This window comes from Aquila chrysaetos, chromosome 5, assembly GCF_900496995.4.
Source record: "Aquila chrysaetos chrysaetos chromosome 5, bAquChr1.4, whole genome shotgun sequence".
Lineage (NCBI taxonomy): Eukaryota > Metazoa > Chordata > Aves > Accipitriformes > Accipitridae > Aquila > Aquila chrysaetos.
Genome location: NC_044008.1, coordinates 73,392,705 through 73,417,453, shown reverse-complemented (window position 1 = coordinate 73,417,453; position 24,749 = coordinate 73,392,705). Strand labels below are relative to the sequence as shown.

Here is a 24,749-nt window from a genome sequence, read left to right as displayed (position 1 = left end):
TACTATGTTCAGACAGAGGAAGAGTTTAGCCCATGGTTCCAACATACTTACATTAATGTTCTATTTTCCTCCCTGATAATTTCATTGCGCTCTCAAGCATTTCAAAGAGACGCTGAATAGTGAAAAGACAGGGATCCTGGGATTCCCGGAAAGCATTGCTGATGTGGTGATAGAGATTGAATTTCACACCTCCCCTTAGGATGGCATGATTTCTCCTGTAGCCTTGTCCTGAAGCAGGATGTTATCTGCTGGACCCAAAGCCGCTGAGCAAGCATGGCTGCTATATTTAGTGCTCAGATGTTCCTGGAATCCAGTCCTGTGCTCAGATCACGGCAGTTCTCCCTCCGCCTCGCTGCTCCTCCGCAATGATTTGGTCTGAAGCAAGCAGAGACAGCTCAGATATTTCCGACGCTTTTCAGGGCACATACGTGGTGTAACGCTGGCATCACGCTGCCTGCTTGCTTCAAAATGTTACAGGGCTCAAACAGAACCGCGTGCAGTGAATAATCTTGCCATTTAAGTCAAACAATCCAGCTGTACATTGCAGATCTGCTGCTTCTCTTGTAATATTTTCAGCTCTGGCCTATTTTTCGTAAGCATCGCATTAGGAGCTCTTCTTTTGCTTTTAAGGAACTGTAAAATATGTGGGGTTATTTCCTACACCACTGCCAAGATCTGGAGCTATTTATTTGCAATGGCTTGTGTCTGTTACAAAAGGGAATGTGGAGATGGGACGGGTGAAATCTTGGCACAAAGAGGTACTGGAGGACTCTGCATTGAAAACAATCCTCAGCAAGAAGATAGACTAGACCTTTCCTCCAAGGATCTCAGGAGTGCTCTACGCTAGCATGCTCACGCTGTACTGCCTTTCTTTATCAGGGCAATACAGCACAAAGGTGCTGGGGCGGAGGTGGTTTCATTTCACTGGAAGTATCTGAAAGTGCCATAACCAAGTCTGGGCTGGTCACTTCTAGGGAGTGACTCACCCAACTTACCTGGGACACCATTTCAGGCTGAGAATTGCTCTCTGGACCTGCTTTTTCCTCCCTACTGATTATAGATGGCCCTTGAAGCTGATAGCTCCGAGAAATGTTCTCTAAAGGTGGGCAGAGATTCTCATGCAAGCGACAGCAGGCTCCCTACCTGCCCAGGGAATCACTGACCTCCCCCAGGAGAGCCACGGCAGTAAGCGAAGGTGCCAGACGATGTTTTCCCTCTTTGCTCTCCTTACTTTGGCATCATCACAGACATTTGTCTCACTGCAAGCAAATGAGACGGGGTATGGAGACACGGAGTGGAAAGCCTGGCTCCAGCAAAACAGTTGGCTGTCTTCCAGATGCTTTCATATTCGATCCCTGCTTCTGTGAAGAGGGAAAAACAAAACACTTTACCTTGCTAGCCTCTCAGAGAGAAGCTACTTTAGCAATTAATCTGAGTATTAAATGTCTAAATACTCTCCATGTATCTAACCTACCAGTTCAGACAACTGGGGTTGCCTTTGTAAAGGAAGAAATCTTGCAACAGTGTCAATCAGTGCTTTGGCACAACAAGGGAAAAGGTGACTTGCTGCTGACGTCTGTACATGTAAAAATGTTCCCTAACCCCAGTGGCATCCCCAGATAAAAGATCGTAGAGATGATTGTGCACTATTTTATTACAAGTGCAATGAAAGGCAACATTTCACTGGAAACAAGAAGAGGATTTAGGATTCGCTACATGCTGGGAAAAAGTATTTAGTAATATTTCTCCCTGAGTATTGCAGAGGTGGGAGAAGGAACAACAGAAATCTTTCCTGCTGTGAGCAGAGATGTAATGCCATCGGCAGGGAGAGACATCAGGAGCAAAGGAGGAAGGAGAGCTGGTATGGCTTTGGCTGCAGAGCTGGTGGAGTCATGCAAGGCTGGCATCCCCTTCCCAGGCAGCCGCCGGGCTTGTGGAGCACAGCGGACGATAAAATAAACTCTGAGGTTGGTTTGGCTGTGGTTTTATAAATGGCATCAGCGGTTTACATCAAGCAGGAATTCCCTGAGCAGTTGGTCCTGCATGGTCCTGGTGCACTACAGCGCCTGCAGTCAGCCTGAGCACACCTGCCCCGCACCAGATCTGATGCCTGGCACTTTGCTGGGCATGGGCTGCATCACATCCCCTTTTCTCCTAAAGTTTTGTAAGTGGGGATGGGAGAGAGGGGGAAGGAGAGTCTGCCTGGGTCATCTGCATGAGTAAAAGAGGAAGTTTTCCCCTTTAGACAATTTTTAGCAAATGCCAGACATGATGTAAGAAGGTTGTTGCTGCTGAAGCCTTGCTCAACTTGCTCCCCTGCAAATCCTGGTGTTAACTCTTTGAAAATACTGGTTTCACTGAAGTTTTTTTGTTTGCTTTCTTTTCCTTCAGAGAAAATGGAGGCTACAGCCGGAAGCAGTAATCAATTCACAGCTGCTCCCACCGTTAGACTTTGGATTAATATAAGAGGATCCAGCTCATACAGAAAAAGTGCAAAATGTTATGCCTAGGCAACCACATAAAGATCTGTTGAACCTCACGTCAGGGCTGGTGATCACACCTACTAATTGTGGAAGTGCTTACTGCCATAACAGCCTGATGTGGTGAGTTGCCAGAGATAAATTATTCACGGTTGGTGTCATGCCACAAACATCGTTTGCATGGTATATGGTCAACATGGAAACAGTCATTCAGTCTCAATCAGCGCAGAAGGCCGTCTGGGGGAGTGTTAACGTTAACAGACGTGCCCTTTTTTTTTTTCCCCCACTACTGCTTCCCCTTTGAATCTGATAAAGGAGTGGCTTGCTTCTATGTAAGAGAAGTTGACTGTCTTCCAGGCTGCAGGCGAAACAGGAGAGAAAGAACACAGGACAGAGCTGCAACGTGGCTAAAAGCCATCCAAGGTTTGGCCTGGTGCTGGACAGGAGAGAGAACTGGAAATCAGGCAGGGATTTTGGCTCTAAGCATTGCTGCCTGTCAATGGGAAGAAGCCTGGGAAGGGAGTCACATCTTCTATACAGGCAAGATCTAAGATCCACTATATTGGCTAGTGGAGTAGGGAGCGGCAAAAAATCACTTTTGCTACTGCTGAATGCACAGGGTCTTGTGCTTCCTCCTGCTCTGTAAATCCTAAATTAATAAAAAGCAGTCTGCACTGATCAACGTCATCTTACTGGGTCACCATGTTTCAAACCATCCAGGCAGAGAAATGAGATTTATTCATTTACTGCGTCTGCTGACAACCACATTCCTACCTTATTCTCCAGAGCTGTACAGCCCTCATTGCCTGAGGAACAGCAAACGCGCAACTTGCTGCTGACAGACGGTGGCTGGGAGGACATAGGCTTTAAATATTAACCTTCGTATGAAGTCGCAAGCACTGAAGCGGACCTCTGCTCACAGCAGCCTACTCCAAATCCAGGTTTGTCAGATCTAGTGCTCAGCGATTAATCAAACTCTTGGCTTCTTCCGCAGAGCTGAGCAGAGGCAGTAGCTTGGCTGCACGCACGGGCGGGGACAGCATCTCCTGTCTCAGTGCACATCTCATTTCTGCTGGATGTTTTGATTCCTTATCTTCGAGTCATCTGCAGCTTGTTTACTGCACTTGGGCGTAAGGACCGACTGCCACAGTGCGCTTCACAGGCCGGAGCACGGCTCGCTCTGTGATCTTGCAGGAGCTTCTTTTAGGAGCAATAAAGAGCAAGAATCCCAGAGCCCAGAAAGCTGCTGCTGATAATTGCACTCCAGCGGGAACAAATGTCTTGCCCCTCATTTTCAAGCATGCATAGAAACACAAGGGAAAAAAGCAGAGAAAAGAAATCCAATACTATCTTAAGTTAGGCACAAACAAAACGCTACTGCAGAACCTTGTGGGACTCGGTCTATCTGGACCCTTCTTATTAATTTGATCTAGTAATTCGCATTTCACACACAGGGAAAACATTTCAGCTTGTGTGGAAAACACAGCTAAGCAGTACATTAAGTAACTTGATGCTATTAACTTTTTGTTTTGTTTTACAGAAAAAACCAGCAGGGTCTGGGCCAGCGCAGACTCTTGTCCTATTTCCAGCCGCGTTCCCCGAAGGGCTCTGCTCACTTGGCACCCGCTCCTCCAGCACTTTGCCCTTCAGCTGCTGTACAGCTTAATAGTCAGGTCAGCTCCCTGCAGGAAGGGGACTCCTTAGGTCAGCTCTGAAACCACTCCTGCTGCAGGCAGGGCAGCCAGGGAAGAAGCTCTTTCAGCAAAGCTCCGCTCCATTTTCGTTCCCTTATGTCAGTTATTGTGTAATCACCAAGTTACTTTAACAGGAAGGAAGAGGCTCGAAAACCCAGCCTACATTCAGTAGTACACGCAATGAGGTGTTCTGTTAAATCAAGAGCTTTGTGAAAGTGAAGAAACTTCCACTTGCTCACATAAATGCTGTAACACGCTCCTTCCCTGTCCCTCCTTCGGCTCTCCCCACCACTGTCAGCCCTCGGGCACATCAGTGCGGTGAAGTTATCAGAGTCTGCGAGTTACTGCTGCATGGAACACCACCACCAACCTATTTCCAATGACAGCTTTAGTCAACAAGAGCTTAACTAGAAGCCTAGGTGAACCTCGATGTAATTACACTTTTAATATTGGGCTTAAAAAAACCAAACAAACACAATCTGTTAAGATGAGTTCCAGGTGTTGTTAGTTTTACTCCTCAGGTGGCTGACTGCATCTCAGGAAATAAGATGCAAGAAAAAAAAGCTTTCAAAAAACCCTACAGAGATTGGTTTTCAAAGTCAGAGCAACATCACAAATGGTGTTCATTTGATATAACTGTTTCAGTGCAAAAAAGTGGTCAAAAGATGAGGTTGCGATTTCTCAGAAACAACCCCCCTGGGAACAAGCAGGACCTGGAATCAAAACTGCACTGCAGAGCTGGGTTAAGTTTGAGGGCATCCGACAGGTTTTTAACTCCTAATTTCAGTGAGCGGAGGTGGCTCCTTCCCACAGCGAACTCTGCTCTCCAGAATGCAGAGGCTGGGGCAGAGCGTGCAGCTTCCTATTAATCCACAGCAACATTCACGTACACCAAGAATTTTTACAGTTTATGTATTCCGATTATCAAGACATACTAATGTTGAGCACTAACTCTATAAACAAGCATGACTTGGTCTGAGTATTTTCAGAGATTTAGTGTCCACAGCATGCCAGCCAAATCCAAGGGCTGTTGTGGAAAACGAAGCATCTCAGGCCTATAAAAACTGACATGGAGAAATTAATGTTTTTTCTGCAAAACATTGCTTCATATTGCAGCCGATTACAAAACAGCCAGTGATCCATTTCTAGAGGAGGCAGACGCTGGCTTATTCAGAAAACAGCTTAAAAAAAAAGAGTAAAATCTAACTCTGCAATACTAAGATACATAATTTATACAGAGACTTGCCACTTACGCCATAACACACACGGGTGTCATCAATATTTTAAATATTGAGTACCAAACTGGTTGTCAAATGCAAGTCAGCAATTTCCTTTTGCCCCTCTACTGGAGAAAGAGCAATCAGGCTGAACAAGAATCTGGATGAGCCCTTTTAGCACAGAGCTTGCTTGAGACCAGAGACTAACTCTATTACATATTTTATTTGAAACAAAAGATGTAGCAGGAGCAAAACAGCTGGCCTTAGCCAACCAACAAAAAAAGTCAGTTGGCTGCCTCCACACATCATTAATTTGAAAAAATAATTTCATAATACCAGCATGAGGCTGTATATGTTTATTCATAGTCAGTAATTTTTGTACACAAGGCAAATATTAATAGCTGAAAGGCAACACTTTTGGAGAGTATGTACAGAGCAATGTACAAGCAAGTGTAAGAGGTTTTAAACTATTAATCAATTTAACCGTTTTATAAAAATGAATTGATGCTTTTTCTTCTAAGACCTCTCTTAGAAATAATTTATTGCCAATCTTAAACTAAAGCAAGGAGAAAAAAAAATTTACAATAAAAAGTAGTCCCTGGAAAGTTTATAAAAAGTTAAACATATAAAATTGTAAGCCACAAACATTTATACAAAGCTAATACAAATCTTGGTTTTGTTAAAGATCTATGAGGTTGTTACAAAATATATTTTTACATAAAGGCTTCACGTAAGGTAAGCTCTCACTGCTACTGAAAGCGCAGGAAAGCAGTTTTAAATAGTCTGCAATTCAACTTATTTTCAAGTACAATGCAAAGAAATTGCAAAATGGCACTGTATTGCAATGCTGTGTAATTAAAAAACCTACGTTAATGGTACCATCAAATAGACAAGACCTGTAAAGTTAACTTGTGAACAATTTGGTATGGCATAAAACTTCTGATCATTTTGAAACAGGAAATGTTATTGTTGGAAGATGAACCTTCTGCAACCGTCCTTAAAGAGAAATAACCAGAGAAGTCTTCCAATGGCAATGGACATGTTAAAAACACACAGTTCTCAGTTTTTCAGCAGTGAGTTGCTCCCAAACATGGTGAGCAGATGCAGTTTGACTAAGCTATCTGGGACTGATCATAAATACTATTACTAGCCAAGTGTCATGAAGCTTGAAACACCCACCTGATCGAGCAATTTGCTAGAATAATTCTGATGGGCAAAATTTAAAGCTACTTACTAGGCAAATGAGTCCAATACATAGCCTTTGAGATCAATGAACCCACCTGACTTTTTTTTAAGAGCAGATATTCTAGAAGAAAGCTTAAGTTTTACACAAACTGATGGCTTACGCTCCCACATACAATAGATTAAAAAAGTAAAATTGTTAAAGCCCTGATGAACAGCCACAGTTTTCAGGTATCAATCAACTCAGTTTAACACACTGCAGCAGGGAACAGTCGCTAAAACACCAATTTCACTTTCAAGTACAGGAAGGCTGTACAAGACAGTGGTATATCTCCATACGGTCAGTGATCAGTGATCTTTTTAACAGAGCTCACTCCATCAAAGAGAACTAAGAAAGTTTTGGGAAACTTGATTTTCTACCTGCTTTCCCACCTTCACTAGAAATATGTCCTGACCTTGTACCACAGACTGGTTTACATGAACAAGCTTCACTCTTACTAGCCAACCGTGACTCATTTGTTTGCTTCAGGATAAAAATCAGTCTGTTCAAAACATCAATCCTTCAGCTCTTGTACCAAAATGATATCCTGCTATGAAGAAATAATATTTAGAAACAAATCTAAAAAGAAATACAACAGTACACGCTGTGCTCCTTTTCAGGTAGCTGATGAAGACTAAGTTTGAAGATGGAAAAGCCAAACGTTGATTCGGTTTGTTTAGCCAGTATGTTAACATAGGAACCATGTAAACAGTTACATCAAGGTTAGTTGCCTCACCCCGTCTAAAGAAGTGGGAGTGGGAAACGCGAGTGATTTGACTCAGTCATTTCTTTAAAATAATTCATTTCTGCCTGAGATTCATATAGTGCTTTTCTACCAGGGCCTACTTTGTCAGAAGTGACCCAACATTGCAGGGTCTACCTTGCTATCTTACAGGCCCTGGTGTTCACAGGGAAAGTGATCTGAAAGGATTAAAAACAGGTTTTTTTTGTGTTGGTGCAGGGGAGAAGCCTGCTGAATATTTTTCCTCCTTTAGCTAACGTCAGAAGTGCCCAGCGCCTTAGTGATACTGACTATATCCTTAGACTGACACCAGTTTTGAGGATCTTTAGTAAATTAACAGGTCCCTTGACACAAAATTCATCAACATTTTACATAAACAAATTTGTTTAGACAAATTCCTGGTAATCTTCATATCATCCACTATCCAGTCTTTAGTCTCTTCTGCAATCATCTAGTCTGACACCCTGCAAAACACATACTACAGACCCTCTCCAAATTAATTATTTTAATCAGAGCGGAGGTAAGTCTCTTTAAAAAAACAAAAAACCAAAAAAAACCCAACCAAATACTTGTTCAGACAACTGTCAGCAAAGGAAAAAAACAAACCTACTACTTCTCTTGTTGACTAACAAGGGCATGGATTTATTCAATTTCTGCTTTACAACACTGGACTTTGCGGCTACCAGACAGAGGTTTGCTCTCTGCTCATGTAGCATTTATAGCTCAACCAAATCAACCAGTCATCCTTCTCCAAAGAGGGAAATGGAAAACTTCTGGAATCCCGTTACAGGCATGTTGTCCCATCTTTTAAATAGCCTCACTATCCTCTTTTGAGGTCTCTAGTTCGTCTTGAATTGCTCACATATTACCTGAATACATCAAACCAGAAGTAATCATATCCATGTCCACTAAGGAGGCAAAATCTACATTAAACATCCCCATCCAAAGGTTATATTAATCTTCCTGACATCAGTGTTGCACCCAGACCTTATATTTATGTTTAGATTATGCACTGTAACTTCTCCCAAGCTCTTTCAGAATTCTTTCCTCCCAAAATAGTGCCTTATCGCAGAAATCGCAGACTAATCTATGACTACTCATTGGATGATATAAAAAAATAGAGGTCTTTCAAAGCACCTAACTAAATAAAAATACACTATTCCCCTTCTACTGACAGGGGAATGAGGTACAGAGATGTTAATACAACTTACAATCACAGTAAGTAAAAGGCTAAGTTCAGAAGACAGGCAGCTTTCCTATGTTCTAACAGGGACACTGCTCCAAGCAGTGAGAATATTATGTCACACCGCTTGCCACATGTGCAGTATGTTAATAAAAATTCATTTAAGAAAGTATTGGCCAGCATCACGATCCACAGGAATTGGCCAGTTCCATGGGGCAAAGTGGCAAGCTGAACTGCCTATGTGACACTACAGTCTGGGGGAAACTTGGTAGCGGCAGTACTTTTTAAAACACAAGCTTACAAGCTTACTCTCATTTTGTAGTATGCTGTGTGGTGTATGAGGATTTCTGGGCAAGAAGTATTTTTTATTATTTTTTTAATCACATGGCAACGGTAACAACCGCCCCTAAAAAAAACCCCCAAAAATGTAACTGCAATGGAACTTTTGGTAAAATACTCTCAGTCACAAGCAGCACTCTGGAGTATGCTGTGCAACATATTTGGCTCAAGTACACTTAGGATTGCTAGACCCGATTGGAAAGTCTCAGAAAGAACCTCATCAGCTGAAGCATGTTCTGCTGTGACATGTTCTTTTTTCAGAAGACAACATTCATCTTCATGGTGTCAGCTACACAAGGCCTCTGCTGGAACACATATGCTCACATAAGGCCACTGAAAATGTCGTAAGAGGACAGAACACAAGGAGGCACTTAGGTTTGCAAGTACTTCTATCCATCACCAAATGCTTACTGATTAAGATGAGGCACACTGTAAGAAGTCACAAAGAAAGTAAAAATAAACTGGTGCTATATGAAAGCGCTTCAAGAACAGGTAAGGTACCTACATGTAACATCTGGTTAGTGAAGATAAGAAATACAAGTTTAGCTTGCTCCCCCTTCCCACATCAGAATTTCAAGAGGACCGTATCATAGTGCTCTGTGCTTTGCCATGGCTCTAAGACGTACATACAATGCAATAGAGTGAAACCGTGTACTGTGCCATTCACTAATTCCTCGTCACTAGACTTCTGCCTGTGTTAGTACTTCCTGCCAGATATGTCTGAAGCTCCCAATCTAAGTATTTTTAAAGCACCTCCTAGTCAAACCCCATGCAAAGATTTAGAATTGAAGAGGAAGTGTGTTACATGCAGGAATCCTAGCTTCAAATAGATGATTCCAGCAAGGTATTTATGGGATTTCTAACCAACAATAGACCTGAGAAATCATAAGTCAGCTATGGTATCACAGTCTTCATAATGAAGTTAGATGTGAAAAGTTTCTTCCCCCCTTAAATTACGGCCACAGTCTAACAATTGCAACAATTTCACTGAAGTTTGGACTTTGAATTCTGAAGGTGGAATGAATGTCCTAGGATAATATACATGTTTGTAAAAGGTCAAATTTATCACTTTACAGGTAACTTAGACATACGTCTGCTATAAAATTACAACTCGAGTCAACTTGAAGCTACACTGGAAGAGATTAAGCCTGAATTTCTGCAGAAATTGGCAATAATGTGTTCAGCAGCAGCTTTTAGCCACATATCAAGAAGTCTGACAGGATCTGGATTTCGCTACTCCTGCTGTAAACTTCTAGTTAAAAAAAAAAAACAAAAACAAAACAACACACAAAAGTTACTCAAAAATGTCTTTTTGCACATCACTGTAACATAAGCTGCTTGAGGTTGTCGTGAAGGATGGTATCCTTAACATCACGGAAAACTAGCCGGATGTTTTCTGTGTTAATAGCAGTGGTGAAGTGGTGGTAGAGGGGCTTCTGCTGCTGGTCCCGGCGTTTAGTACGAAAACAATCCACCAGGAATTTTTGGACATCTGTTAAGCAGTGGGGATTCCCTTCAAACTCTGGAAAATAGTCTTTGATGCTCACTTTTTGTACTTTTTCCTCAAGCAAGTCCGTCTTATTTAAGAAGAGAATGATTGAGACGTTGCTGAAAACCCGGTTGTTGACTATTGTTTCAAAAATGTTCAGGGATTCTGTAAGGCGATTTGTTTGCCGATCCTCCATAAGCACTTGGTCAAATTCACTTGAGGAAACAAGGAAGAGTATTGATGTGACACTGTCGAAACATTCGAACCAGCGTTTCCGTTCTGACCTTTGGCCACCTACATCAACCATTTTGAAAGGAACATTTTTTATTTCAAAGTCGTACTCATGAATCCCTTTTGTGGGTCTTCGTGCCAGCAGTATATCTTGCTGTGAGGGAAGATAATCCTAAGAAACGGAAAAAAAAAAAAAAAAAAAAAAAAGAGAGTTTGCCGATTAGGATAGAAGTCACAGGCACGGTGATCACAGCTGACTTGCAATCAAGATAAAAGCTTGCAGAGGAATAGCACGAGGTTTTCAATAAACATACACATGTATGTATATTTATATGCTAACACTGAAGCATTTTGGAAAGATCTAGAGTCCAAGGCAGGAAACACACGCAATATTAAATCAAAACATGTATCCCAGAGAACTGAAGCTTTCCATTTCCCACATGACAAGGATCCATAAACAACCTGAGAGGTGTACCATCAATTCCTCATGCCAGTTTCCCTCATTCTGGATTACCTTAGGCTTCATTCACCCTCTTCCCGCAAAGCTGGGAAACACGCTGGCTGCCAACACTGCAATGCAGCAAACGGGGTCTAAAACAGGTTTCTCAAATCAGTAACCACGGTAGTATCCCATTCTAACTACGTGCACTCAGTTCCTCCCATGTTCTCCTGCATACTGCACAACTGCTCCTAGAAAAAAGAGCTGCTCCACTAAGTAATTTTTAAGGCAATCAGTTATGCCAGAAAAGCAAAACCTAAGCAACTTGCTGCGTTTGTGCCACGGATGTTTTGCACCTAGCTGTATCGGTCCAAAAAGTCTCTTCTATTAGCTGCGTGCCACACCTGTGCAGCCTTATTTTGTCCAACAACATTCTGTGCAATTAGTAGAACAGGAGAAGAAACAGGCAGCTGAGGACAGCAGTGCCTTCCCAGTAGTACAGCCTAGGAGGGCACCCAAGACAGATACAACCTGAAGCTCTCCAGGCTGCCTTTTGCCCCAGAATTAAATAAGCAGGGTAAGGGCGTTTTTACTATTTTTTTGACTGTTACATGAACAGTCATCATCAACGGATGCAAATGCTACCAGGAAGAGGAATTCTTATTAGTCAGCTTTCGACAGCATGAAATTCAAAACTCATATTGGGGATTTCTTAATTCTTAGAATTACACTTTTGCATATGGTCCAAGTCTTTCTGCTATTTAAAAAGTGCATCTATAACAGACAGCTGGCTGACACTGAAGTTTAAAGCTTTGTTGTTCACTTATTATGGAAACTCTCACATTCTTCCAGCATTTCTCACAACTTTAGAGAGAACGACTTAGGTTTCAGAATTGGAATTTTAGTCTCCTCTTAGTGAATTATGTACAATCTTCCTTTGACAGTGCCAGCTACCAGACTTGGAGCTTTTATGAAGATGTGCAAGACCATGGTCCAGAAAGTCTGATTCAACTAGTAAGCTGGGGCGGGGGGGACACAAACACACAACTACATAGCAATTTAAATACTGATATTCCAAGTTTAAGGCAGCTGCACAAGTTTGATCCACAGCCTTTAAGAAAGCAATTTTAAAAATTATGAAGTGAGTGTAATGTTCCAAAAACTCGAGGACCACTTTGCTTTACTATGCAAGCTCAAAAGTGAAACTAGCTAGAGCGAGACTGTTTTGTTTGAAGTTCCTGGTTTCTTTATTCAAGCTGCCCATGACTAAGGCATCGATTTTTATCATGCCACGAATTACAAAGCAGCTCTCTGAAGCACAGGCTCCCCACCCTGCACTTTTTGCTGCAGTACTATTACACATCCAAAACCTGCACCACGTAAATCTGCAGGGCAGTTGAACTGCTAAAGCAGTTCTCCATGTTCTCTCCAAACTCAGCGACAGGCACGTGCTGCCACCCCCTTGTCTGATTAAAAGAAGCAACTTTAAAGGGTAATAAGATTTTGTTACATTTATCTTGGGTCTCTTCTACCAAAAATTGTTACAAGGAGAACAATTGGAGGAATAGAGCACTGACAGTATCAAATGTCAGTGGGCACATGCAAAGGGATTTTGAGCAAATCTGACCGCTAACAATTAGGCAAGAGAATGTCGCAGGTTTAACACTTATTCCATCTTTCAAACAGGAACGTATGAATTTCTGTTATTCAGGAAATTAGTCTCAAGTTCTCTGAAGAAAACCAGAAAGTCTGCTAAAGTAAGTAAATAAATAAAATCAATTAATATAATAGGCAAAGCCATATATACCTTCAATATTGAAACAAGAGCACAAAGCAAACTCTTCTGGGAGTTCGCCTTTAATGTTTATTCCGTAAAGTTTTCAAGAACAAGGAGCTCATCCCTAGAATTCCTGACAAATTCCCTCTCGAGTATTACTTATTTAAAATTCCTCTCACACTTGCAACCACAATTAAAATCCTTTCAAGTGCTTTCAAGTTCCACATGCACAGAAGACCTACCATGTTTTATACCAGATAATGGCTACCCTGATGCAACAGCCTGCAAATGAGTGCATTGGAAATGAAGTGCTTGGTATACAGCTATCATTTGGCTACAGGAAAATAAATACAACTCCTAAGAAATCTCCTGGTATTTTAGTTATCTTTTTGAAGGATGATTGTGTATTCTCCCTCATGCCCAGATCCTTAGAATACTAGCAGCTTGCCACTGTAGCAATTATGAACTAGTCCCTTTCTCACTGTTGATCCCATTCTCCGTATCTGAAGACCGCAGCATTAGGTGAATATTTTCCTTGGATAGCACCGAGTATTATTTTCAAAGTCCTTTCAATGTTTCACCATTGTCAATCAGTACTTTTCCTGCAAGCATCCCCAAGCACACTCTCCTTTTCTACACTTCGCCCAATCTTCCATGTTGGCAGTTTTCTTTTTCACCTTCTTCCATTTTTTGTTTGTTTTTTTTTTTGGGGGCGGGGGGTAAGCAGGCAGGGAGCAGGGGGAAGGTTTGTTGTTTTTTTGGTTTATTTTCTGTGCAGCTCTTCCCAAGGATACATACTGACTCAGAAGATATGCTTTCTTCCTGAATTTTGTCCTTCCTCAAATTCACTACAGTCTGTTTTCTTTTAAAGGACTTCTGGTTACCAGGTAGCAACTTTGGCTATCACGTCACTGTTTGCCTAGTTAAAATTAGAATCTAAGGCATGAATAAGATCCAATCACAACATGGAAAGCAATGTCTCTCTCTGAGATATTTTGAATACATATAGTCTGCACTGGCAGTTGAAATAACAACAAACAGTTGCAAGGAATCCAGCCGATCCCACGTGTATATGCCAGCCAGCTACTCTTATTTTGCTGATCTGATTAAATCTGAACATTAAGTTCTTTTCCCTATGCACTATTATAATCAGCCTCCTTTTGGCAAGAGGCACGTGAGCTCCCTTTCAGCAAGAGGCACATGAATCGCAGGTCTATCTGTTTATAAGCAATTTAGTTGCAGGCCAGCCCAGTTGCGTCAGATAACAGGTAAGAACAGTAAAATACTCCTATTAATACAGTTTGGGGAAACAATCATTAGACAAATCTTGTATATAGATAAGAATAAACCAGAAGACCCTATCAAATCTTTCACTGAGTAACAAAACTTAGCCAGCACTTTCTCCACAAAGACCTAACATTTTCTATGACAGCAGATCTTTAAGCATCCCTCTGTATCTCAACACCATTTGGTCTAACTTTAAACTGGAAAAGCTGTAATTCAGAGCTCAGCGTTCCCACAGCAACATCAGACCTACAATAAGTGTGTGTGTGTGTAAATATAAAAATGTAAAAAAAATTAGTGACTTCAAGTTTCACGCTTTAATCAAAGAATGGACCAAGGTTTCTAAATAAAGAACTTTGAAAAGAAGCTGCAAAAATATTTACCCAAATTAGTGCAAATGTGTGGGGAAAAAACCCCCACAAACACCTTCCAAACTAAAGCAGCATTGGATTCAAAGACCATGAGAAATCCACCATTAGCAGAAAGTTTAGCAGTTCATTAAAGTGAGTGCAGTTCTCATATTGCCTTACAACTCAAGACCAAATCAAAATTCAGAGGGTGAGTGCTGGATTTCTCAAGCAAGATATCTGGGAAGCACATGCATTCTGCAAGATGATCACCAGTGCTCTACTTAGAAAAATGACAGTTCAAAGGAGAAAAATAGTGCGGCTTAAAATTAAATTTTTATCTGTTAAAGAGAAAAAGAAAAATTAAATTAAGCATGATGTAACAGGATTCAATTGAAGTGGTTTGGATTCCTTCATCATTTGTTAGCCACCAGCTGGAAATGACCATGGAGAAACTGCCTCCCCATGGAGTTGAAGCTAGCATCCCATTTTAAAGGCAGTTTTTAAAGGCAGTTTTTCCACATGCCATTTCTGCAATACACAACTAATGAGCATCGGCATACAACTTCATTATTCAAGCAGTAACCAACATTTCTATCAAAAAGTATTCTACGGAAGTTTCAGCTTTTTTCCCAGAGAAAACAGATTTTATTCTGTACCAAGTTCATTTATTTTGAAGTAGATACTACAGAAAGGTACCACTGACCTGTGCACTGATTTAACTTAAGTCTTCCTAACTGAATATGGAAAAACAAAAGCAGTCATTTTTGGATATCAATTAGTGTTGAAGTGCTACTTTAACAGTCTTCTGACTGAACAAGCTTTTGTAACTTGTTTTTTGCTCAATTTCTACAGGATTTCTATTTCCAGAAAGTCTCTTAGCCCTTGCATTGCCCTGTGTTTTTGACATGTCAGTGATGAACTGCTGAGATAATGGGATAATCAAAGTTAACTAAAATTATTGGAGTAGACACTAATTACATTTCATCTGTTTAAAACCCAGAGATCACAAAGACTACTTAAAACTCAACAACAACAAATTAAAAAAACAAGGAAAAAGAACTTACTTGTTCTCCAAGTTTATCCAAGTTGTCCAAGAAATACTTTACAGATTCCCCCTAAAAAAAAAACAAAACAGCAAACAGTTATTTAAAAAGTGGCACACTTGATCCCAATAGTTTACATTCTTAAGTCCAGTTAATTTACCAAAATCTAGATTTAAGTGTTTTAAGCATTAATCACTATCATTTCTTTAAGCAGCTATCCTAAGAACAAAACTGATGTTTTATTTTAGGCCAGTTAATATTTAAGCTTAAAAGCATAAGTAGGCACATTTATAATAGTTAAATTCTTTCCAAGTTTAGAATTGCTAAATAAATCCTACAGTGTTATTCACACGGAGTATCAACGAGCAACCCCAGGTTCATTATGAAAAGATACATTCAATTCTTCTAACCTTTTGAAGAGTCTGCACATACAGGCATTCAGGTACAGGGAGTAATCACTGGAGATGAGTTAACTTATAACTGCATTGCCATACAATCCCATTCATACAGGTACTTCCCCTGAGCACAGCAATTGACTAGCAGAATGGAGGATGAGAAACCACAACAGATGAAGCATTTTACTGAAGCTTCCTACCAGAGACCAAGTTGGACAAGAACTCCTCACTCTGGGAGCAACAGAGAGAGCTCCGTGGTGCCATACTCCATGATATCACATCTACTATACAGGCTATCTTTCAGATTCAAGCCATCACTGTCCTTGCAAACAGTAACTGCAGTTTTTAATCCCTCCAGTAATGCAGAACTAAAGATTTTATTGTAAACTTGAAATAGTCAACTCTCCAGAACTCCATTAGGGTGCTGGGATTAATGAAGAACTCTTAAAAGGATGCTGTGGAACCTGAGTTCACTTGCATGGGTAATGTACTGATTGAATTTATTGCAAAGGAGAGTAGTACCTTTTTTAGTATTCTCAGCATCATCACAGAAGCAGAAACATGCTTTCTTTTGAAAGCTCTTGATTACCAAGCTGTAACTTATTTACTTTATAGTACATACAGAAAAGAAACCATCTGTGTTTTCACTCTGTGGATGGAAGAGCAAGAATTGTGACTGTATTTTTTCTTGATGAGAAATTCAAGAAGCATCCAAGGCTGAGGTGACTACTTCTAAGGCAGACAAGTGGATTAGGACAGGAGTTACACCCTGATAATAACCCCCCCCCACTTGAATTTGAACTCTGCAAACTTATCTAGGAAGAATATCAAACCTCAATACTAAACTGTGTCATCTAAGCAGCAGTAAAGTAGGGTAGGGTAAATAACAGTCCAAAAAGGGTTCTGACAGACACATAAACCAGGTACCTTTTCAAGTTTTCCAGGTACTAAAAAAAGTTACGTAATACAAGTAGATACCGCACCTTTAAGTGTGCAATTTGAACATGAACTTTTAATTAGGCAAGACTGGGACTCTGGTTGAAACATGCCTCATGCTCGACACACCTGCAGAGAAAGGGTCCAGCACAGTTCTACTACTTTATTTTACCTTCCATTTGGCTTAACATTACCAATTTTCTCTAGGGTGACAAACTGCAGCAGTAACACTAACCATTTTAAAGCCTGGCGGCACACAGCAGCAACTGCTTGCAATGACATCAGTATTTTACACCTACATCTTTTTCAGCACTTCAGAAATCCATTCTCGCCTCAGTCCTGTAAGAAAAGTGTATGGGGAAGAGCATTCCTATTTCACAGAAAATAAAAATACAAAACCTGGATGCACAGATCCATCAAGCTTCACAAGCAGGAGTAACAGGATCAGAATTCAGGCCTTCCAAGTACTAAGACCACTGTCTGTAGCTGAATATTAAGACAAAATAAAGTTTAAGGTCAGACTTAGTTTCCTTTTTAGGTCCTAGTAGGAGCTGGCAACCCTCCGTCCCCCACAGGACTATGTAAAAATCAGCCAGATTTCAGACTCATTAAGTGGAGGTATTTATTCTAGAATACCTGGGCCTCAGAGGCTGTTAAGTATGCATATATGTGTGTGTGTGTGTGTGTGCGCATGCACGCATACATGTATTTTAATCTTAGACAGCTCTTTTTTATACTACTTATGGCAATGCCTACTCCCTAAAGAAGCATTAACTCTGCAGTACTGGAATGCATGAGTTACTACCTCTTCTTTAAGTCCCAGGGCTTATTGCTACTGCAATGGATAGAGCAGTTGGAGCAGACAAGTAAGCCACAGCCTGTAAAGGTCACAAAACACCCCCAGAAGCAGCTTCCCAAAAGAGGGGATTTCCTGAAAACATGAATGCAAAATACATCGGTCTGCAGCAACAGCAACGCTCTAGAGCCACATATCCAACAGTAAAGTAACTGCCAGAAAGCACACCAAGAAGACTGCTTAGCTTTCTGGGCTGCTGCATATCAAAGTCAATGGCAGACAAATATCAAGGTGGCCATTCTAAAACTCAAGAGATTGAACTATAAAAACAATCAGTTACAAGCATAATACAGTTGATAAAGCAGTGACATACCAGTTTCCCTCCTCCACATCTTTGGCTCAGTCACTGGGTTCTTCCCTTATGAAAATCTATTTAGGCAACTAATACGACACCCCAAGCAAGTGCCATCAACATGACTCAACTCTGTGTTTAAGGATAAAAGTTGCTTAGTCATTGGCTTCTATCAATTTGCATGGCATCGAGAACTTACAACACCTTCAAATTCGTCATCTGTTCTTCCATCACATTCCAGACACCCCTTCACATCATACAGCTACAAGCCAGTGCCTCGACTAGTGGTAGTTTTTGATCTGACCTGGACATCTTCATTTTAGCAGGCTAAGCTCTGCGAACTACAGATACTCTTGAACAGCAAACTACCAGGACTAACAGATTGTTATCAGAATGCACTACTGTAGAACTGAAGAGTTTTGACCCATTTTAAACAAGCCTCAAAAAGGCAGCATTATAAAGCAACCAAGCAAGGCTTCCGATCCTTTTCCAAAAGGGTGAGCCTAAGTATTGTATGCAATAACGAACAGAAACCCACTGAAAAACCCACCACACAACAACTAAGGAAAGCCTTAATGCCAGCAATTTTTAAAACTGAGTAAGAAAACAATCTATTCACAAGCCTGTACAACAGCTCCAAAGACAGCTTCTGTGTTAGGCTACTTTTTCTACACAACTAGATCTCACTCTGTAAATCTATGACAGTGGCTATATTTAAATGGCTGTATTCAACAGACAGTTGTTGCATTCTAAAATTTCCCTTTAGACAAACTGTAAACTCTCTGGTTTACCCGAGATGACTAGAAAAAAAAAAAATGGGTTTCCCCACTCTGCCCCAGTAACTCCAGTGTGGCTCACCACGTCCAGCCCCTGCCATGTGGCTGTTACAGCAGTCAATCTGCTTGCCATCACGCCACAAAGGAGCCATGTCAAGGACAAAATCAATAGCAGACTGAGAAACTGCAGGATCTGCCCCCACTAAAAAACTATCATTCTCCATTACACTCCCCTTTGTCTTCACACCCACATTCTGTAAGCACATACAATGGAAATTTAAATTAAAGGTCTAGTTAAAAAAATATAATGATGTGAAGGTCTTAAATTAGTCACAGGTGAACTCTTGCATTTTTTTAAATGCAGGTGAACCCTTTAAAGTAATTTTTACAGTTGAGCAGTTCTGAACTGCAAACTTCTGAAGTCTGGTTGAAGGTCACCAATGATCTGTTACCCTGCACGAACCATACCATTGAGCCTTACTGATCCACTGCTTGCTTCCTTCTTCTTAACTTAAACCACAGGCCCAAAGATGCCAATAGAAGTGACAAAGTCAAACGCAGGCTTGAGCGTATTTCTCATATGCGTGTTGACATACTGCAATAAAGCAAACTTCTTGAACGCTCATTAGTACAACAGAATGAATGGCCTACACATTAGCTTCAAAGATCTTCCAGTGTTAGGTGACTGCACTTTTGCTCTTTTAACACGGTATTAAAATAAATCATATCAGAATATCAGATTTAAGCAATCACTTTGATTCCAGGTAGAAGATGCCCTTTTTTATTCAGATGGAGTATACACATCTCAGCTGCAGCCCTTCAGCCTCCTCCTGATTCAGAAATGCATGTAAACCACAGGAAGTTGACTGTTAAATAACTTTATTCATAACTGTCAAGTACTCCATTTTCAGAAAGGTTTGATTCAAAACAGCTTGTGTGCCTCCTGGAGTCTTGTGATCCTTACTGAAAAAAGCCAAACCAAGTCATTTCATCGTGAACATACAAGTGATTTACAAGAAAACACAATTAATCATATTCTTATCAAGGTACTTGATGTTACAACAACAGCTTCCCTTACAACACTGCATTTATTTTAACTAGTCTTGCTCATGCCTGGACAATGAAATATCTCAAGTTTTATGTAATGCACTCTTTCTGCAAAGACAGCATTACAGCACATATTGGTCATCTACCTGTAAGACAATAGTGTATTGTAGCTCCTCGTGTGGCCTTCTGAAGTAAACCAGATCAGTTATCTTTTATAAACAAAACATGGCACAGAGAAAGATTACTGTCTAAAATGTTGCTAGTTAGTGCCTAAAGCAAAGTAACCACAAAAATATTTTTGGGGAGGAAAGGGGAAAAAAAAAAAAAAAAAAGACTACATGAAATACACAACAGATGAACACATCTTTTAAACCCAGGAAGTGGCATCAATTTATTTGGTTTCCATGAAAACAATGTCAGCAATCTAAATATGATTTGTTGAAACCTTAGCATAGCCAAATGGCTTTTTAGCTGTTCCAGGGGAACACAGACACTACATTTTTTCCAATAGCAATCACTTAAAAAAATAAAAGAGAAAGAAAGCATCAAATAAAGATTTAGTCAACACAAAGTTTAAAGAAAGAAATTCATCAAACCATCTATATTTGGCTGCAAGTTCAGTGGAACACACTGAACTGACAAGACTTATTAAGTATCTGAAAGAATAAATCAGATGTTTAAATAAAATATGAGATATAACTTAGTAACTCTAGGTTAGAATTATAGGAACCACCAAACATTTTCCCTTCCTGACCTTACTTGAATTTCAGGGGAAAAAGAAACAAAGATTTCCTATTTTATTTAATAGAAAACCTACAAAACCACAAACAAAAACAACAAAAAAGCTTTTTTTAAAAGCCTAGTTTAGAATAAGAACAGGTAACAACAAAGTTCTTAGGCTGGCATCTACATGCCTAAACAACGCAAACAAAACCATCCATAACATGGGAAAAGCAGCTTGAAGGAAGAAAGATGATGGAGCCTTAATAACCAGAGCCTTAAAATTCTGCATCTTACAACACCCTAGTAAGCCTTATAGCATGCACTTCATTATGTATAGTTTTTTTCTGTTAGAGCCTTAATCCAGATAAATCCATATCTGAGGATTTTGGCAAAGAATCCAGAGAAAATAATCTCTAACCTTTATTGACACCCCACCCCAAGCTGATTCAGAAGACTGACTGCAAATCAATATTGCTGCTACGCAAGTTTCACCAGACATCTTCTGAAATTTCAGTAGTAAGCACAGAGATAATTAATGGAGGAATGTTTTAGTCAAATCAATGCAGATCTCCTAGGGGGAGAGGTATTAGAGAGCATTACAACCTCCTCCCCCTCCCACCCAAACGAGGGATGTCTGTGACATTACACAAAAGAGGAGATGATCCAGGTGATACATTTATGCCGTGAATGCACCTAGCCCTAATTATATTATTGAGCTCAAATCCACAATTGTCTTGATCATTAGACCAGAGAAGTTGAACCAAGCCTTTATGGAGAGATTGAATTGGTTTGGTTTCTTTTACTGGCCTCAGACTGGGAGGTAAATAAAATAATCTTGGTTCCTTCACAGCTTTCAGGTTTCTACAAATTAGCTTCTCTCACCAGTCACTCCTCCCATTGCTTTCTAATGAGGATTCCTCTTTCAAACATGCTCCAGTCAACAGAATAGGACAAAACTTCTACACATTCATACCTATAACTTGTTTATTCAAAAACTAAATTTAAAAAACCCAGATACCTTCCCTATTTTATAGCAGCAATTCAGCAACTCGCTTGGTATCTCCTAAGGTGAGAGGAAACAATTTGTTTCCCAATTGCCACTCCTATGCTCTAATGCTTGATATAGTGCACTCTGTTTAAGCAGCAATTTTATTAGCAGTGTTTTGGGAGTTTACAATAAGCATGTACAGTAACTAATTTTTAATAAGGGTGCTAAAGGTATTTAGGGAAAAGTGTTGAGGTAAGCAACAGTATATTTACTTACCAAACTGCAAGTCTGGGTCAAAATACTTGAGAGTGTGCTAACACAAAACACATTTCCTGGAAAGAAGTATGTTTCCTTTCTCTCAAGTGTTAATTATGGCCAAAGTTATGTTAAAACCAGCATAAACTGGCACTCCCACCAAAACAAAGCAGTCCCAATTTATGCCCACATGAGCATTATTGCAGCCATGTGCAGACCAGCCAACTGCTCTGTGTTAAACTGATCCCTCCCTCCCTAAGAAGGAACAGCAAAGTGCTTTAAAATGGCACTGCTGCCAGTGGAAGCATTAATGGACCAGCCTTAAAGGGGCTAAAGCACAGATACCGTATGTCAAGATCAGACATTTCAGGATCTCCTAGCTTCTTTCTTTCCAGCTCAACTATTTGAATAGTCATTTAAATCTGACCTGCCCATTTTCAAAGATAAAATTTAAGTACATTGGAATTAATTGCCACTTCTTTGTAAGACTGGGGAGCTTCAGACATAGGCTACGTTTGCTTATACAGGAGTACAAAATAATCCTGTTCTTCACCAGTACACATCACAGATGCGTCACAGGTCATCCTACCTCTGAGAGCACTATGCTATTTCCTCTTTTCAGCACTTTCTGCGTGCAGCTCGAGTTGTATTTGACTTTTTTCAAAGCAATCAGAACCCGCATCACACGGTGTAGAAGTGAAACCTGTCTTGCATTCGGTCACACAAACTGAGTATCTGTCCTAAAAAAAGGAAAGGTTGAAGTCCTGACTCACAGAAGTAATCTTTTGTAAAACCTTTTGGTAGCAGAGCAGGATTTGTATTCAGAACAGCTGGATCACACTGGGTGGAGGGTGCTCAATAGCACGAAGCTACAAAGGCACCAAGAAAGAGAGGAGTCACACTAAGTTTACTTCATGACTGACATTTTTATCTTGCATAATGGCATTAACAAAGAATGGTGAAGAGGTTTAAGAAGGGTCTTAACCCAATAATATCCCTTTAATCTATTATCCCCTATTTACCACGTAATCCAATTAATCCATAATTCTCAAAATGTGGATAACAAATGGAGGAAGACAGAGCAAGCCAACTTGAGCTCTTGCACTACACCTGGCAGCATCTGCAAGCTGCTGGGTACCCAGGAGCATCTGCTACAGCTGCCATACCCAAACAGTTGTGCTGGAAAGAGGGGAGGTAAGCCAAGCCACACGCAAGTTGGTCTAGAACTAAATACGCCAAAGGAGGCTCCAGTCTCAGCCGTTTCTCCTTCTTGCACTGAATTCAGTTTTGCACTACCCTTCAAAGTGCCTCATTCACTTACGCAATTCAGACTCGGATTTTCTCCTATCAGTAGACCATTTCCACCGGTTCAGATATAACATGCCATCCCAATTAACCAAATGAAGACATGATTAAGCACTAAGAAGAACTTAATCTGCATACTAGTACACCACAGAGCAAACTGTTCCAGTTTTGAATTACTTTCCTAAGAGGGAAGAAATCCAACTTCATTTTTCTTCGCTAGGTATCCCTCCCCTCTCCTGATGAAGGGATGCAATAGCCAGATTCTTAACAAAACTTGCTTAAAAATATGAAAATTCACTACAGCTTTTAGGCATGAAACAGCATTCCATTAAAGCCTACAGAACTACGATTTCTTCCACGCAAGGCACTCTTATGATATTTCCAACTAATTCTGAAAGACCACTTGGAAACCAGGATGTGCCATATTCTATGAACAGCTGAGAATTTTAAGAAACTGCATAGCTTTGAGTAGTATGAAGTAATACTCTGTCTGTACAACTCAAGAGCAAAACCCAAAAGTCTGCTGCGACTCTTCCCCACAATTAAAAACCCCACAAATACACAGCATTTATCCTGGTGTGTCATTTTTCTTAGGATCATCAATGCTCCCAAACAGGAATTAAACTCAAGTCTACTGCAGCCCCTTCTAGAGATCAGAGCCAGGTTAAGAAATGCAATAAATGGCATATGGGACACAACACAGGCAGAACCAGAGCATCTAACGAATATGCTTCTCTTTGCCAGAACCTGAACAGAAATTAATCCTTGAAAGCAAATTAGGATATGCTGTCCACAAGATCAGGTGCACTTTCTTTCTTCAAAGATCTTTTTACTCTCTCCCTCAGTATTTACAATCCAAAATCCTCTTCCAGAAAGTTTACTTAGGAAAGACACCAATACTTTGCAGAAGATTTTCAAATTTCATTGATGAAACAAATCTTCCAAGTCACGGAACACACGCAGACCTAGAAGTCATATGAAAACATGCACTGACCAAGACGAAACAGCCACCTCCCAATTACTATTTACACTTTGGGAAGCATCTATATAAACTTCAGATGTTTTGCACACAAAACAGACTGGAACCAGACTGTAAACATTTGTTCTTCTTTCAGTGCACTGACCCACTGGCTCCATGACTTCATATGTTTGCAACTCAAACTGCATTTAATCTAACACTGAAGCAGTAGTGAGTCTGCAAATCTGCCATCCATCATTTAGAGCTTTACTTGCTTCAAAGTTGTACAAGACCAGCAAAGGCTCCCAAAAACATCACAAATATTTGGCATGTAGAAACAAATCAGCACTAAACCCGGTCATATTAAACTTTTAAGATACTTGAAAAGCCCATTATTGCATACACTGTAAACTAAATCACAACATTTCAAAAGCAGAACCCTAAACTACATACCAATGCATGCACTGAAGTGTCCCTAGGATTCAGTTTTAAAGTACATTTGGTTCCTATTTCAGCCTCATGAGAAATCCAGATGACCAAATGCTTTTTAGTTCCTTCCTCTGCCTCACCTAGCAGAATCCACTTCAATTAAGTTCTCATACTCCTGTTTGCAAACAGTGACATACTAATATATCAGCTCTTGTTATAAGCTATCTGACAAGATTCAGTGGTAATTTACTAGATGTTCTGAAAGATTTACATGTACCATTAGATGAACGTTAGTGTTT

The 24,749-nt window shown here is 40.3% G+C and overlaps 1 protein-coding gene across 1 annotated transcript in view; it reads right to left on the bottom strand.

The window, feature by feature from the left end:
* Positions 1–5,732: 5,732 nt before the first annotated feature.
* Positions 5,733–24,749, bottom strand: part of GNA13 (G protein subunit alpha 13) — a 29,943-nt gene continuing 10,926 nt past the window's right edge. Inside the window, exons 3-4 of the mRNA XM_030013614.2 lie at positions 15,512–15,562; positions 5,733–10,769 (exon numbers count right to left, since the gene is read on the bottom strand). Of these exons, the coding sequence (XP_029869474.1) occupies positions 10,197–10,769; positions 15,512–15,562 (624 nt within the window). The 3' untranslated portion in view covers positions 5,733–10,196. The remainder of the gene's footprint in view (positions 10,770–15,511; positions 15,563–24,749) is intronic.